The sequence below is a fragment of the Macrobrachium nipponense genome, chromosome 30 (genome assembly GCF_015104395.2).
Source record: "Macrobrachium nipponense isolate FS-2020 chromosome 30, ASM1510439v2, whole genome shotgun sequence".
NCBI lineage: Eukaryota > Metazoa > Arthropoda > Malacostraca > Decapoda > Palaemonidae > Macrobrachium > Macrobrachium nipponense.
In genome coordinates this window covers 72,491,740-72,509,415 of record NC_087218.1, presented here as the reverse complement: position 1 = coordinate 72,509,415, position 17,676 = coordinate 72,491,740, and the positions used below count along the sequence as shown (strand labels likewise).

At 38.3% G+C, this 17,676-nt stretch overlaps 1 protein-coding gene across 2 annotated transcripts in view; it reads right to left on the bottom strand.

Annotated features, from left to right (window-relative positions):
• The window catches only part of LOC135202592 (secreted frizzled-related protein 5-like), a 162,036-nt gene that overhangs the window by 7,741 nt on the left and 136,619 nt on the right, over window positions 1-17,676 (bottom strand). Inside the window, exons 2-3 of one of the 2 annotated variants that reach the window (XM_064232100.1) lie at window positions 3,776-3,787; window positions 380-451 (exon numbers count right to left, since the gene is read on the bottom strand). In XM_064232100.1, coding sequence (XP_064088170.1) covers window positions 380-451; window positions 3,776-3,787 — 84 coding nt within the window. The remainder of the gene's footprint in view (window positions 1-379; window positions 452-3,775; window positions 3,788-17,676) is intronic. The other variant, XM_064232101.1, reaches the window with a different exon arrangement.

Here is a 17,676-nt window from a genome sequence, read left to right as displayed (position 1 = left end):
ATAATAATAATAATAATAATAATAATAATAATAATAATAATAATAATAATAATAATAATAATAAGAGCATCTCGAACTCTAAGTGAGTAGTTCCCAAACTTGATCATACCGGGATACCCAATACAACGTAGTACATTGCATATTTGCATACCGAGTATACACAAAATATCTTAAATATTTTTTCATTGCTTTAAATTCAATGCAAATTAAAACTGGTGAAAGCAGCCACAATTTTTCCTGGAGTTGAAAAAATATCAATTTATTTTTAGTATCGTGGACCCCATTGGGCCTTCTCTGGAGGTGGTCCGCGGACCCCAGTTTGGGAACCACTGCTCTAAGTTGTCTGTTTTCATATCCTGAGGCAAAGGGGTCAACTTACCAACATCGGCCCGGCAGTAGTTGTCCAAAATATTTTCGTAGGTCTCGACTGGCGTACACGCTTCGCAGTCACCTGCAGAAAGTGGAATTGATTAGGCTGAAAGTTACCGTAATTACATATTAATATTTAAACAAACCATATCTACGAGTCGTACAATTTCCTAAAATGCAACAAACATCCTGTTTATAAAAGCTTTGTCAAGATAGTTATTGGTTTTCTTTGACATTATTGACGAATACTTTCGAAGGACTAGTATTGTCTAAGAAGCCCACTTTACTTTGTTAGTAATATATGGAGTAATACTGATACTATCTATCTGTCTGTCTATCTATTGATCGATCTTTCCTAGATATTGAACTGAACTGAATATAGAATTTAGGCCAAGGGCTTGTGAGGTCGTTCAGCGCTGAAAAGGAAATTGACAGTAAAAGGTTTGAAAGAGGTGTTACAGAAGGAAAACCGCGCAGTTGCACTTAGATTCAATTGTCAGAAGGTGGAAAGTAAGATGGAAGACATTCTTCTTTCCCTCACGTTATCCCTACATTAAAGGGTCGGTTGCCTGATGCGCCTTCTCCACTGCCTTCCTTACAATATCAGGCATGGTTTATTGTTTGGCAAAGGGCTTTTTTACGACCGCATGCCCTTGCTGTCATCAACCACAGTCATTGGCAGTAGGCCTCGCCTTTGACTGAAAAGTCCACCTGCAAGGCAGCAGTTTCCACAGTTATTGGCGGTGGGCCTATCCTTTTACTAAAAAGTAAGACTGGAAGGCAACAATGGAAAGTAAGATGGAAGATAAAGAATATGAAAGGAGGTACAGTAAAAGGGAATGAAAGTAGTTGCAGCTAGGGGCTGAAGGGACGCTGCAAAGAACCTTAAGTAATGTAATGCCTACAGTGCACCGCATGAGGCACAATGACAGCACGAACCGCCCCATCCTTACGGGGCTTTCCCAGATGTGACCCCAAAGGGTTTCGGGGTCGTTATCTAGGACTAATAATTTAATATTTCTTGGGGCCATTATTTTTACGACATCTGGAGTCTTTTGTTTATGTTCTGACGGTCATTCCCAACGCAGAGGTGGATAAAGTTCTATCTCTTAGTTTACTCAGACCACTGAGCTGGTTAACAGCTCTCCTTAGGGCTGGCCCGAAGGATTAGCTATTATTACGTGGCTGGGAACCAATTTTTGCAACGGGACCTATTGTGGGATCCGAACCACATTGTATTGAGAAATTAATTTCTAATCACCAGAAATACATTCCTCTGATTCCACATTGGCAGAGCGGGGACCGAACTCTCGCTACCAAATCAGTAGGCGAGCACGCAACCCACTCGTCCAACGAGGAACTACAAAGGTGGCTAAATACCGGGTTAAAACCCCACGGGGACCACCATCTAGGAAGCGGTCATATTTATCTGTATAAACGCGTCTTTAGTCACTTATTTATTAACTATCGTGCGGTTCATCTTTGAAAAAAACGGTCCTCTTCGTTTTTCCGGAGACGCCTGAATCATTCATTGATGTGCCTTATTAATGCAAATACTTGCAGTGAAGAAGTTGTGGGCCAATGTGTACTATAATTATACAAATAATGGGAATATAGTACAGTCATTTCTAGGAAGTATAGGTTATGTTAATGACTTCGAATGCGTTTGTTAGATTCTTAACCAAGCTAAAAATGGGCTATTTTACTGATCTGCAAGTAGAAAGGTTCTCCTTGCAATGAGTTGAAGGAGACTTATTGAAAATATTCTAAAGAACTACAGACCTTTTAAAGGAGTGATCAGAATCACATTTTGTTTTCACAAAAAAGAAAGAATTCGACGCAATGTGATGATTCATTATCCTTATTTTTATTTTGCTATATTCTAGCTTCTCTCATTTATGGTCTCTCTAATCAAACTCATAAGAAAATGACTAAAACTGTGCATACACGAATTACAAGACACCATCAACTCACCTTATACCACAAGGAATATAATCTTAACTTATTTTCAGTACCAGAAGTGACCTATTTTCACAAGACAAATCATTCAAGGAAAAGCAAGCGGTTCATCTGCGCACAAAAAGCAGTGCAGGACTTACCAATCTAGCCGAAATGACGTTTCTCTTATTATATTGAATTTTATTTATCAACTACAAGAACCACATATTCCTCGTGCTGGGAATTTTTTCCTTTCATTTAAACATAGGGCTGTAATTATTTGCAAGTCATTACTGCACTGAGAATACACCTCACCTGATTTTATTCATTATTGCATTATTTTACTCCTACTGTTAACCTGGTTCACCCTGAAACTTAAATTGCGTTAACAACTGAATTACTGCAGCTAAAAAGTGCTTCTGAGTTCAGGTTCAAGCCAGCATTGCAAAAAGGAAGTGTGAATTTAATGAACAAAGCCGAAAAACTGAGAGGACAAGCAGCTCACAACCTGTTACGTTACTAGAGAGTTTCATAATGAATATAACAAATACCTGAAGTATAACAGGAACTTATTCTCAGGTTTCACTGCTAAGATATTAACCACACTTTGCTAAGGATCCTGCGAGGATGAATGAGGAACTGAGAAAAGGGGGTGGGGGGAATTTAGACTATTGTGGGATTGAGAAACTGACAAATGATGAAAAATGAGGAAAAGGTCTGTAATTCTGAGTAGGAAGAAGAGATATCCGTTCCCGGATTTACTACCAACTAAAATTAGGCAAATGAAGACCTCAAAACGCAATCCAGACTGTGGCTACAATAATAATGAAAACTGCCTAAAAAGGCAAACCGGAATAAGGTAGCTCAGTAAACTGTTAGTTGGCTCATCGAGGATGAAGTTCAGCCTATCACTGTGTGATCTTTTAACTCAGCACATCATAAAAATCTAAGCAACATAAAATCTATTGATAAAACTGCACTGTTACACCGTTTAAGGATATGAAGATAAATTTTTGTCCTTTTCTAATCAACCTAACTTTTACTGATCTACTGCTTATGTGACCTAACAAGGTGACCTTAACCTAGCCTACACGAACACGATGTGATAGTGAAGCAATACCAAATCATCTTTATATTATTATTAAATCTAGCGGGACCTCTCAAGGGACTGGCACAGAATCAACAGGGGGTAAGATGCAACAAGCCCTTCTGGATGATGGGGCAGTTCTGAAGTGGGGTTGGGGGGGGGCTGATGGTGGTGAAGTAGTAGTAGTAGCCTTCAGCAAGCAGGATAGCAGCAGCAGAAGCAGAAGTGCGCGCTGGGGCGGGGGGCAGTTTTGTTGGGGGTTTTGTGGGGAGATATATGGGGCCCCTTGTTCCAGCAGAAGTAGGTGGGGGTGTTATATGAAGCCAAGTCAGCAGCCAACCAGCCACAGCCACAGCAGCTCAGATCAGCTGAACATCTCACCTTGCGCTATTTCTGCAAAGAGACCAGAAGAAGAGATGCGCTATTAGTGGACATATGGGTTAAGAGAACGTCATTAATCTTCTTCTTCTATTTGATCTGGACGCATTAGTTAGACTTAAATTATACACAGTATGAATTCCATAGTTCTATGTAGGATTCTGGTTTAGTGAGAAACATAATTAGAACATCGCGAGCCAAACTGAATTTTAATCTTAGCTAAACACTAGTATCCTTAGTGGTTAGTTTTGCTTACATAGAATAATATGGTTAACCTTTGGTTTAAATCTTAAAAATAGTTCAAATAAGAAATTCTAAATACTCACACCAACAAAAACAAACATAAAACGCTTCAACGTGCTTCAAATAAATCACATAAGTGGTCGGGGTAATTCCGTGGTCAAAATATCCACCAATAATGGGTTATAACAAACGAACAGGCCAAATTCAAAAGGCCGACGACACCAAACTCTCTCTCTCTCTCTCTCTCTCTCTCTCTCTCTCTCTCTCTCTCTCTCTCTCTCTCTCTCTCTCTCTCTCTATATATATATATATATATATATATATATATATTATATATATATATATATATATATATATATATATATATATATATATGTATATATCTAATAAAAGGAGCCCATAAAAAACGCCAAAATATAGAGAGAAAATACTATATTTCAGAGAGTGCTGTCTCTCTAAAGAGAAGGACAGCAGTCTCTGAAATATAGTATTTTTCCTCTATATTTTGGCGTTTTTATGGGCTTCTTTTATTAGATGGAATTCTGTTGTAACAGAACATTTTTACCAGTCATACACACACACACATAATATATATATATACGATATATATATATATATATATATATATATATATATATATTATATATATATATATATATATATATATACTCACGTATATATATTTACAAACTGTAAATGTAATCAATGTTGAGTATCGATGAACAATTAAATTTGAATGTAACCTAGAAAAATAACAATTAACGGCAATCTGTGATGATACACTGCAATAATAGTTACTGGAGCAAAAAGAAATAAATAAATAATAAAAAATAAGCATTGGTATGCCGATTCACAGTTGTGCCGAGAGAAACTCTGGTTCCAAAACCATGATTTTCAAGTTCCTGGGTAACGATGTTGAAAAATTCATTTTGCACCAAAAATCTCGGTTCCTCCAGGATTCATTATGAATCCTACATCTCCCACATCCCCTATCTCATTTCCTTCGGACAGGGCCTCGATAAAGGACGATACACGTATTGAAGGATGAATGAATGTATAATCTGATTTCATTGAGCGTACGTACAGTGCTAAAGTGAAGTGTTTATTCATGCATACATTTCTCTACTCATTATGGCCGCGATATCAAGAGAAGCCAAACTGACATCAGCGGTTTGCAGTTGGTTTTCTTTGTATCAAGATGGAGACCGTCGTTTTCTATGAACAGGTTTTGGTTGGCCACGATCATCGTCAGGGTTACTCAACTGCATTTGCGCAAGATGCATGAAATTGCACAGAGCTGAATGGCCAGTCTCCACCACTAGTTAAGACGAGAATGGAACTTAACTTTACTACTATAATACTATTCTCCTTGAATTTTTATTCATTTTTATCTATTTGTTGATCTATTAATTTTTTTTAATAAGTGGGGTCTCTCCTTACTGTATCTACTTTGACCTCGTCTTACCTCTTCCTAATGAACACCTACTCTTTGGAAGCTTGAATTTCAAGTCAGTGGCCTCTGTGGGTTTGTTCCATATGAATAGGTTTCATCTTCTGAATAATAATAATATAATAATAATAATAATAATAATAATAATAATAATAATAATAATAATAATAATAATAATAATGTTTTACGTAAATGAGATCTTTTATGCAATCAGGACCAAGGTCTATATAGATTACTCCAGCTTGCAACAAACCATAAATGTCTTGAGTAAGCAGCAATTTGTCACGATGAGAAAAAAATATAATCTATTACTCAACTGTCACATGACTTTATTCTATCCCGGCCAAAATGAGCGACACACCAGCTTCTAACAGAAATCACTACTTGACACAAACCAGGACATGTCAAAGTATTATAATAAAAATACTCATGGTCAAATAGTGGACGAAACCAAGTAAAACTCTTCAGTTTTATGATAATATTTTCCGCTGCAATTACAGAAATTTAAGCACTTATCAAAAGATTCATTTTCTGTAACTATGCAGTTCACTTTATGTTATATTTTCAAGTTTTAAAGGAGTTAGTCAAGTTATAGAGCCACACACACACACACACACACACTATATATATATATATATATATATATATATATATATATATATATATATATATATATATATATATATATATATATATATATATAGTGTGTGTGTGTGTGTGTGTAACTGCAATAACCACAATGCCCTCTTGACATTTGATACGCGTCACTAATAGCCCTTAGATCCAAATCTGGAAAAAGAAGGAATCCTTCCCTCCGTAGCCGGAATCGAACCTGCTCTCTGCTACTGACATCAAACATCGTTGTATTTTGGGTCTCGAAGGCTTTGAATGTTTGGAACGGTACGCGTATCCAAAAGTGTGAAGAATTGGAGAAGTCAAGAGGGCATTGTGTTTTTACAATTACGTACGTAGTATATGGTAAAATATGAGCAATCAGTTCTACACACACAAACACACACAAATATATGTATATATATATATATATATATATAGTATATATATATATATATGTATATATATATATATATATTATATATATATATATCATATCCACGAAGAAGGGGTCCACGTAAGAAGGAGTAAAAAACGGGATATTCTCAAGGACGTGGACTTACTTGCTTCATTGAATATATAATATATATATATATATATATATTTATATATATATATATATATATATATATATATATATATATATATATATATATACATACGTGTGTGGTGGTGTGTGGGCGTCCACGAGCGCACACGTACATACATACATTACAAGAGTATTGCTTTTTCCATTCATCTTAATTTGTATGGAGTAAAGAAACAAACACGGGTGACTATATTCCAATACCAGAAAAAACCACTGGCGTATAAAGGAAAAATACATTCAGCAGCGTGCGTGCAATGTACCCCACAATTGATCTGGTAGACGCAAATTATTCCTTCGTAACTTTAGTTGTTTGAAGTTTTTCCGCGTTTCACTCAAATCTGCCCCTTCTTCTTCCACTGGGACATCTTTTTGAGAACGTCGGTACATAAAGAAGTCAACAGACAAATAAACGGAATGACCGAATCGCAAGGAATTGCTTGACACTCGTAAGCTTACTCTCTCTCGGATACATAGATGTAAGTTCATACTGCCGGCGGATATATACAACACCTAAATGTAAACAAGCGCATGAACGAGTACGAACAAACAAACAAACGCGACACGGGACAACGCAAGCAAGATATGTACAGTCAAAGCTCTCGTTCAGGACCATCCATCACTCCTTGGATTATCTCTCTCCAAGAAGTTGGATCACGAGAGAGAGAGAGAGAGAGAGTGAAGAGAGAGAGAGAGAATATGGATTATTTGAGCTTGGCGTGAGTCCCCGCATGGCATTTTTTTTTTTAACTTGTGGATTTGGTTACATACTGAACCATTGACAAATTCTATTGTTATATATATATATATATATATATATATATATATATATATACATATATATATATATATATATATATATATATATATATATATAAAATATATAAATAAAATGTATATATATGTGCGTTTTTTATCGGAATATATAACTGTCTTTCTTGAACTGAATTGCTGATCTCTCTACAAACTCTTCCGTCTCAAAATGATTCACAAAATACTGAGGTATACCTATAAAGTAATCCCTCTTCTCGTGTTTACATAATATGCAGCGATACACTAGATAAAGTTAAAATGTAAAAAACAATCTCCTCTTTGCATTATTCTTAAAATTATAAACTTAAGATTTCCGACTTCCACTTTTGTTTTAGAAGCTTTATTCACGTTGAAAAGCAGATATGTCTCAGATCACCAACAGGTCAGAGGCCTTCGACTGTCCACCTCTCTCTCTCTCTCTCTCCTCTCTCTCTCTCTCTCTCTCTCTCTCTCTCTCTCGCAAGTCAAAATCAATCTACGTTCATCGATGGGTTGACCAGGAAGTGACGAACATTCTTAAACGATTTTTTGTCTTTACTGAGTACCCAAACTCCTTTGCGTTTACACGTCTACGCCAAAGAATGATTCCGATGACAAACACCCAAACATACAACTGTTGCTAATAGAACGCGCTGCCGATTCATTCCCAACGAAACTCGCTCCTGCGTCACGAAGGCGGGATCAAGAAGCGTGCAGCTGGGATCGTCCGATTACAGTCATTGCTTACGAGAAAGAAAGAAAAAAGCAATACGTAAGTATAGTTCGTGTTTTCGTGTCGCTAAATGGCGCCACTTTATCGTCGTCTCGATTCTTGGAAGTTGTGGAAACGGTCCTAACCTCAAACACGCGCGATCTTCATGTTAAAAAAAAGAAAAATAAAGGTTACGTTCAATTGCCGAAGCGATGCAACTAAAAATAGCCACAATCAATTAATGTTGGCAATTTAAAAGTAGTTTGGGCGTTAACTGACGAGCATGTTTTTCCTAGTGAACTACGTATTGCCTACGACACAAAATCTTATAAAACATACCTGGTTGCGTTCACTTTCAAAATGGCGAGCACAATGAAATGAATAACAAGGCCATCTCTCAATTAGCGTCTGCATTTCAAAACAGACGTTAATTTGCGTTTGGATTTGCAAGCGACTTTCTGTAAAATATGAAAGTTCGACTGCGTGTCAAACTTGAGAAGATCCGTCATCAAACCAAATCCCGTCCACATGGACGGACAGATGTACTGCTATTTAGACTGACAGAAAAAAACAGATAAGTAAATATATAGATAAACAGAAAGAAACTTACAGCTGTTTAGTTCAGGACGCAATATTCACTGACATATTAAGGTGTTTTGAGAGACACAGATACAGATAAATGAACGGATATAGATAGATAGATGGGTAAACAGATGGACAGACAGACAGACAAAATATAAGTTCAGACACAACAACACCGATAATAAACACCATTACTAAGCTGGTCACGCCCAAGAACATGATGGATGTTGACAGGTGACCGTAAAAAGAAGAAGAAAAAAATTGCACCTGAAAGACCTTCAGAGTCTTGGTCAGTTTGTGAGATTCACACCGCCCCCCCCCCCCCCCCCCCGCCACCACAACCAAAAAAAAAAAAAAAAAAAAAAGTTCATATACTTCAAGGTAATATACAGCTCCTTTTTGCCTTTCCCCAATGTGTGTGTGAGTGTGTGATAAAAACGTTTATGAATAACACGACAAGAGGGCAGTATTTTGTCCTACCTCAATCTGAGAGAGAGAGAGAGAGAGAGAGAGAGAGAGAGAGCTCAACAAACTGCAAATAAAAACATCCGGTAAAAGGACATGAGCCGAAGAAATAATCCTGCTTAATTAAAAGGTAGTAGGATGGAGGAAAATTTTCAGTTATCAATATAAACAATCCAAAAAAGAAGAGACAAAGAAAAAAAATCAAAAGGTCTGATAATTTTTTTAAGCAGATAGCCTTTCCAGCTTTCTGACAAATCGTCTTGTAGCAACCAGACTGTTTCTGAGAGAGAGAGAGAGAGAGAGAGAGAGAGAGAGAGAGAAAACACACACACACACATTGAATACCCGTCAGTGATGGTCAGCGTTTTAATAATGTTTGTTCACTTGACTGAAGATGAACCTAGCACAAGATTCGAAAGCTTTTAATATCCATTACAGACCATAAACTCACATGCTATATTATTGTGGACCTGAATCCATTGTCATCATTTTCGTCACGGAAAACTGTGCCTACAATGTTTTTGTTATCATAACTAAAGCCTAGATTGTTTCCGAAGAAAAACACTGAGTATCTGTCAGTGGTGGCCATCATTTTAATAATTTGTTTTATTATTACAACCAAGTAGTTTAGCCTAACCACTGCATTGAAATTCTCAACGTTTATTAGGCTCTCATGAGGGGACCTGATAAATTACAAATGTTGAAGGTGCTAACATTATTTATTTATAAGGGATTTACTTCCTAGAATTTGAAGCAGTTGTGGCTGAAATGATAACAATCTCCAAAAACATGTAAAACCTGGTCGTGTAGGGTATTCATCCAATATTCGCAGTCAGACAAATTAGTTTTTCGAAGACGGGACAAAATAGCATGTGGCGTTCATTCTGATATATGTTTGTTTGTTTGTATGGTGCTTTTACGTTGCATGGAGCCAGTGGTTATTCAGCAACGGGGCCAACGGCTTTACGTTACTTCCGAACCAAGTCGAGAGTGAACTTCTATCGCCAGAAATACACTTCTCTTGCTCCTCAATGGAATGGCCGAGAATCGAACCCGCGAACACCGAGATGGGACGGTATTACCATACCAACCACGCAGCTGAGGCGCTTCCTTCATTCTGATATAAGGGATGCCCATACCATGCAGTGAGTCTGCGCTGACTCAGAATTTCTGTGAACTTTTTCCATAATATCTATCTCTCGGAAGAACTGCTAGCCAGGGTGCAACAGTCTTTGGAAAAACAGAATATTATGAGCCCAAGAGCTACAATGGAGAGAACATCCAGTTCTGAAATTACAATTATAAGTTGCCTTTATAGCAAACCAGGGCAAGAATGTAATACTCTCGATCAAAGAGAATATGGAGCCCAGGAGAATCGTAGTACTTGTAACCAGCATTGAACTGATTGAGTGATCAGTACCCCCACAAGGCAGCAGAAATGAAAACGGGAGGGAACACTTTCAGGACGAAAAAATGGAGCGAAAGGAGCAAGGAGCGAAAGGAGCAATTATCGAAGAATAAAAATAGAAAACAAACTGAGCACAAAGCGTTTTCTCTGGCTGTTTCTTGCATTCTCGATTTATCCCGACGCAGCAACGACCATCCTGGAGAGAGCGGCGCCGTTTGAACCACTATATTCGGAGCAGACGAAGCAGAAGAGGAATAAATAAAAACATAAAAAGAACGATAAAAAAAAAAAAAACATAAAAAAGAAGAAAAACTTTTTGAGACGGGTAGAGTGGAGCAACCTCTTCGTTCTTTCGTTCTTTTTTTTTTTCCATTTTTATTTTTTTTTTAGTCGTTTAGCCTCTTTCTTATACATACATATATATCTATGAATCCCGAACGCTGAGCAACTCATCGGAGAGCCTCTTTGTCTCTTCCCGGAATATCCCAAAAATTGTCAACAAAGGCGATCCTCGGAAAATGTCGGATATTGGTCTCGTATCGGGAAGGTGTTATCGACGCGCTCTGATGACGCTCACCCCCAAAAAGGGATGGGTATTTAGTAGCCGATAATAGCGCGTGAAGAACGGCTGGGGATTGGGTGTTGGAGAGGGAAAGAGAATGGGGAAGGAGAGATGAGGGTTGGGTGTTGGAAAGGGAAAGAGAATGGGGATGGAGATATAAGGATTGGGGGGGGGGGGGGGGGGGGGGGGGGGGGGGGGGGGGGGATGGGGGGGGGGGGGGGGGGAGATGAATGGGGATAGGAACATGGGGATTGGGACTAGGGAGGAAAGAGAATAGTGTTGGAGATATGGGGATTGGGTGTTGGTGACCGAAAATAAATGAGGACGGAGATATGGGGCTTGAGTGTTATTATGGAGAGCAAAATGGGGATTGGTCAATAAGGGGGAAGAGGAAAATGGTGATGGAGATATTAGGGAGTGTATGGTGGTGGGGGGGGGGGGGGGGGGGGGGTGGGGGGGGGGGGGGGGTGGGGGGGGGGGGGGGGGGGGGGGGGGGTGGGGGGGGGGGGGGGGGGGGGGGGCGGGGGGGGGGGTGGGGGGGGGGGGGGGGGGGGGGGGGGGGGGGGGGGGGGGGGGGGGGGGGGGGGGTGGGGGGGGGGGGGGGGGGGGGGGGGGGGGGGGGGGGGGGGGGGGGGGGGGGGGGGGGGGGCCGGATAGGAATGGTGTGGAAGGAGAAAAAGGAGATTGGGAAACAACTATAAACGACAATAATGATGGAGATATGGTGAGTGGGTGTTGGTCAGGGAAGAAGATTTGGGGATTGGATGATGGGGCAGAAAAAAAAAAGAATGGAAATGGAGATATGGGGATTAGGCGCTGGTGGCGGACGAGGAATGGGGATGGAGATGCGGAGATTACGTGTTTGTTGGGGAAAGGGGAATGGGAAGGAGATTATGGGGATTGGTGTTTGTAGGACGAAGTAGATAGGGAACAGAGGTAACAAGACTGGGGGTTGTTATTTCAGAGAGAGAGAGAGAGAGAGAGAGAGAGAGAGAGAGAGAGAGAGAGAGAGAAAGAAAAGCCGGAGTTGAAATGGACGTCTAATAAAAAACGGGACGGGAAAAACCTAACTATATATATATATATAGTATATATATAATATATATATATATATATATGATATATATTTATATATATATAAAACGTTGTGCTATTACAATTACATAGGATGCATGGTACGTGACAGTACACACACACACATATATATAATCTATATGATCACATGTATATATATATATATATATATATATATATATATATATATATATATATATATATATATATATTAAATTATCAAACTAACTCTCACAACACCAAGCCAACGCCAACCTTCAGACATGGTCATTCGCTGGGTGGCCAGTGCCACCTGCCTCCTCATGAATGAAGAGAAGGAAAATTGAAACGAATGCATATCAATCGACGTGACTCAGTTCGTACCAAGAACGATCGCCGATCAGCAGGGCCTTTCGATGTCGTCGACCTTGGCGCCAGCAGAATCGAAAGACGAGAACCGGACATTATTTCAGCGGCCTCTGGTCTTAGCCTGATGGATTGCGTTCCTCTGTGGCAGGTCATGACAGGGATAATTGGTCATGTGTATGACTGTTCAAGTTATCAACGTCTTCATAATAACATTTTGGTCAGCAGGTGTTAAGTATCAAAACACCTTCGTCACAAATGTGTTACGACAGATTCTTCGCTTACAAAAAGAGACCAAAATGATTTTGATAAATACGGGACATTGTTTTGTCATCAAAGTCAAAACAATTTAAATGATCAACACTTAAGGATTAAAACCACAACCAATAATAAGCACTACAGAACAAATTATAAAAAAAACTAACAACACATAAAAATACGAGCCAATAAAAATATTTAACAAATGAAAATCTCCTGTAGAATTACAGCAAATTGAGTCCGTGTGTTCAGGGATTTTTTTTTTTTTTTTACCAAGTGTAAAAAGCTCTTTGATTTCATGAAATATCATCACGAAGAGAGCGAGAGAGAGGAGAGAGAGAGACCATAGAGAGAGAGAGAGAGATTGTTTTCAAGAACAAGGTAAAATACAAACATGAATAGATGACTTTTTATACCTCTTTTATAAAGTATGAGAGAAGTCACGGTGAGAGGAAGAAAACACGTCATTTCATCCATAATTAAAATACCACAAATTCCACCCAGTGATACGCGACCAGCAATAGCACCCCGCTCTCTGCCTCCCCCTCCCCCACCCTAACCACAATCCCCTCGCTCTAAAGGTCTCTCAAATTGCATATCGTATCATTGACACCCCGTCATTATTTCCGTACTGGCGAACGTGACAGCGCTCGCTTTTACAGTAACTTAATCTTCCATTGTCTGTGGAGAAGTGTTCCATTTCTATCCTGGGCCTGAGAGGAAGATTCCAGGAAAAGATCTGGAGTCTCGGGGTTACCAAGTAATTGGTATTTTTAATGACTACATCAAGTGGTTTACTGAAAACGTCGAAAATGTGTCTTGTCTGTAGCAAGAGCTGAGGGCTGGCTCAAATGACTACTGTTTTTAACCATTTTACGAACTGATTGATCTATAACGTCGAAAGTAAATGTCTCATAGTGTGTGTGTGTGTGTGTGTGTGTGTGTGTGTTGCGAAAGGTATTGTGTAGTGTCAGGTGATTGTTATTTTAAATGACTCTTACGAACTGATTGATCTCAAGCGTCGAAAATATATATCTCTCGAAGGAGGATTCTTTTAATGGTTCGGGATAGGATCAGGTGGCTGCTATTTTTTCAAGTCTATGAACTCATAACGAAAAAATAAGAATTTATTTATTTGCTCAAGTGCTCTTTTTCAAGTGATGGGAAGCTTCGAAATTAGTGGTAAATTTTAAATTAGTCTTAACGTAGGGATAACTTCATCCTCCTGGAATAAAAACTGTTTATTGGCGATAATTACGGTAAGTTGCAGAATAGAGCCAGTTGCCAGAATGAGAGGAGCGGGAGGTTCTAAGTGAGGAGGCAGAAGAGCGATAAGACTGGAACCCTCAGGTGAAAATAGATCCAAAACTCGACGTATCAGACAGACAACGTCTTCGAAAGAAGACAAAAGGACCCCGTAGAGTTCTTTCATCGCGCTCTGACCCTTAATGAAAATATCGTTGTTCTATTACTAGATGCTAAATTACGGACCTAATATTGGTATGATGACATCACTTGGGCTTCGCACAGTAGATGAAGGCAGTCAGTAATAAAGAAAACCTAAATTTTTAAGTGGCCACCAATTCCATCACCGTTAAGACCAGTAAATCTAGGGGCAATATTTGAAACTGCTTTGAATACAAGATTTACGAAAAAGCAGGGAGGTTTTACCTACGGAGCTTTCTTGGAAAATTAAAATAAGATCAAAGTGACCGAGAATTCATTGTCAGAAGATGTTAAATATTTTTAGTTGGTTATATCTTTTCAATTTTTTTTATCCAGTGCAGAGTACGTTTTACAAGAAACCGGACATAAACACGTTTGTTTCTGGCTCGAAAAGTTAGTCATATATTTATCTAATGTATTTTTCAAAAGATCTGCCCCTGCCTTACGAAATACAGATAATTCTAGTTGCTATATTTTTACTTAGCGATCTTTGAAGCTAACATTAAGTTTCTTTCTCGTACTTTGCATAAGTTATAAAATTGACTATCAGATGAACCAATCTAAAACACTGCAAAAAAGAAAACGGCTGGATACTTACAAATTCTACACACAATGGAAGCGTGATATGGCGCACTAGGGGGAAAAAATCTAAATTTCAATAACAACGCCGAGCTCGAAATAAATACCGACCAAATCTCTATAGACAGGAAGTACGTGACAATTTACACACGGAAGGGTTGGACATGAAAAGCGTAATCCACTACAATAAAGGATGACAATAGAACATAGAGAGGAAACTGCATCTGAATCACTGAAAACGAACACATTTCCTGCTTTTTTGTGTGTGCTGCATCAGACAATGCTTGTCCGACAGCTGTTTTGCATGGAAGTGCCAGGGAGGATGGGAAATGCATGTCAGTTAAAAAAAAATATAAATCACTATGGACTCTCGCTGCGTGTAAGCTCCATGCTGACGAATAAGGTAAAGTTTTTGGTTATATGGCATACCAACACTATTATTATTGAACTAAGGAACCTCCGTAACGAGGCTATATTGACAATTAAAAGCCACAGTAGTGTTGAAAATATATTTGCGTACAATGCTAAAAATGACTAGGAGAGACTTTAGGATACTGTTCCGTATCCCTCTTCAGAGTTAGGACTGAAGAGGGATACGGAGCAGTATCCCAAAGACTCTCCTAGTCATTTTTAGCATTGTACAAAAATATATTTTCAACACTACTGTAGCTTTTAATTGTCACTTATTATTATTATTATGAATCGGCTCCATCTTCTGAATAATAAGTATTATCATTAAAGAGAATGGCCGTCTGGGTCCAGACGGCCACTATTTAATGAAGTCTGCTTGAGAAAAAGTCTTCTTTAGATATTCTTATTATTATAATGTATTCAATAATTAGAAAGGAGAGACGATAATAATAATAATAATAATAATAATAATAATAATAATAATAATAATAATAATAATAATAATAATAATAATAATAATAATAATAATGCTACAAGGACAAAATAAAAATAGAAAATATGTATTACTTCTCCCAGCGTGGCAGCACTAACTCAATTGCGCCACTCACACTGGAATCGTATCAGCTCTCTCCCTTTTGATCTAAAGCCAGAACTACTAGAAAGAGGAACTGTCGTGGCATCATTATACCAAAAGGAAATCCGACTAAATGTGGTCTTACCTGAACCTATATCAAATGATCTGTTAATCTAAGAGTTATCTGTGATAGGAGGGGAAAAAGACCCCCACAAAGATATCGCGTAGCCGCTGCCTGTGCACAGCGGTTAATAAAACTGACGCTTCTTTCGTCACTTTTTTTGTTTTGTTTTTGATCAGTGCAGACGATTACAGCCTTTGAACACAGAATCGCGAATACTGTATCTAAAAATCATTTTCTAGGCTGTTTCATTTGTTACGAAATCGAAAAAAAAAAAAATTATTTTAACCTGAGAACCTATCCACGTAGTTGTAATGCAATGGCTCAATATATATATATATATATATATATATATATATATATATATATATATATATATATATATATATATATATATATAATAACAAATTTTTTTAATATAAAAAAATTCCGAAAGGGTTGAGGATTTTCAATGAGAAAAGTCACTAAGGACTGAATATTTCGAATGAAGAAAACCCTCAATTTGGAGTAGTGATTTCCAATAGAAAATCCTTACCAAGGACTGATATTTCCAGTGACAAAATGACTATTGTATTAGAAGACTTTTACTGAAAATACTTCCTGGGAACTGATATTTCCAGTAAAAAAAAAAGAAAGAAAAAATCTCTTAGGACTAAAATTTCCAACGGAAAAATACTTACTAAGACTTAAGTATATTCAGTGAAAACAATTCATCTAATACTGAATATTTCAGGCGACATAAACCATTTATGACTGAACATTTTCAATGATAAAAATATGAACATAGTCAGAGCTGACTAACGTCAATGAAATAAAGTGTTTGTGCTGCCGACTTCCACGATAGGCCTAAAGAACAACGCATCCACAAAATGGGCCGTAATCTGGATACAATGGAACTGAATATTTTCAGCGAAAGAAAAGAGAAAATATGCGCCGAAAAAAGTTTTCTGTACAACGTATAATGCTGTGTAAAACCAACCCTATGACTGGTAGCATTTTAGTCGCTCACCAGATACAGTAGAGTGAAGGCGCGTCCCATGGCTCCGGAAAGTGCTGCCAGATGCACGATCCATGGATAACTCTAACCTTAAATAAAATAAAAACTGCTGAGGTTAGAGGGTTGCAATTTGGAATGCTCGATGATTGGAGGGTAGATGATCAAAATACCAATTTGCAGGCCCCTAACCTCAGTCGTTCTTTTTACATCTGAGGGGTTTGCTTCCAGCTGCTGCTAGTGAGGAACCAGAAGAATTTATTTCTGGCGATTAGAAACCCACTTCTCTATATAATGTGGTTCGGATCCCAAAATAAGCTGTGGGTCCCGCTGCTAAGTAACCAATTGGTTGTTAGTCACGTAAATAATAATCCAATCCTTCGGGCCCGGCCCTAGGAGAGCTGTTAATCTGCTCAGTGGTCTGGTTAAACTAAGATATACATAATACATCTGAGGACGGACGGGACAGACAAAGCCTGGCAGCAGTGGTTTTCTTTTACAGAACACTAAAAACCATTTATGACGGAATATTTTCCGTTAAAACTCAAAAATATTCAGAGCTGATTAATTTCAAGTGAAAAACGCGTCTACGACACCGACTGACACAACAGGCCTCATGAACGAGGCGCCCATAAAACGATTAATGATTAATTAGTACTTGCTGGCATCGCAGCCATAAAACGAGCAGTG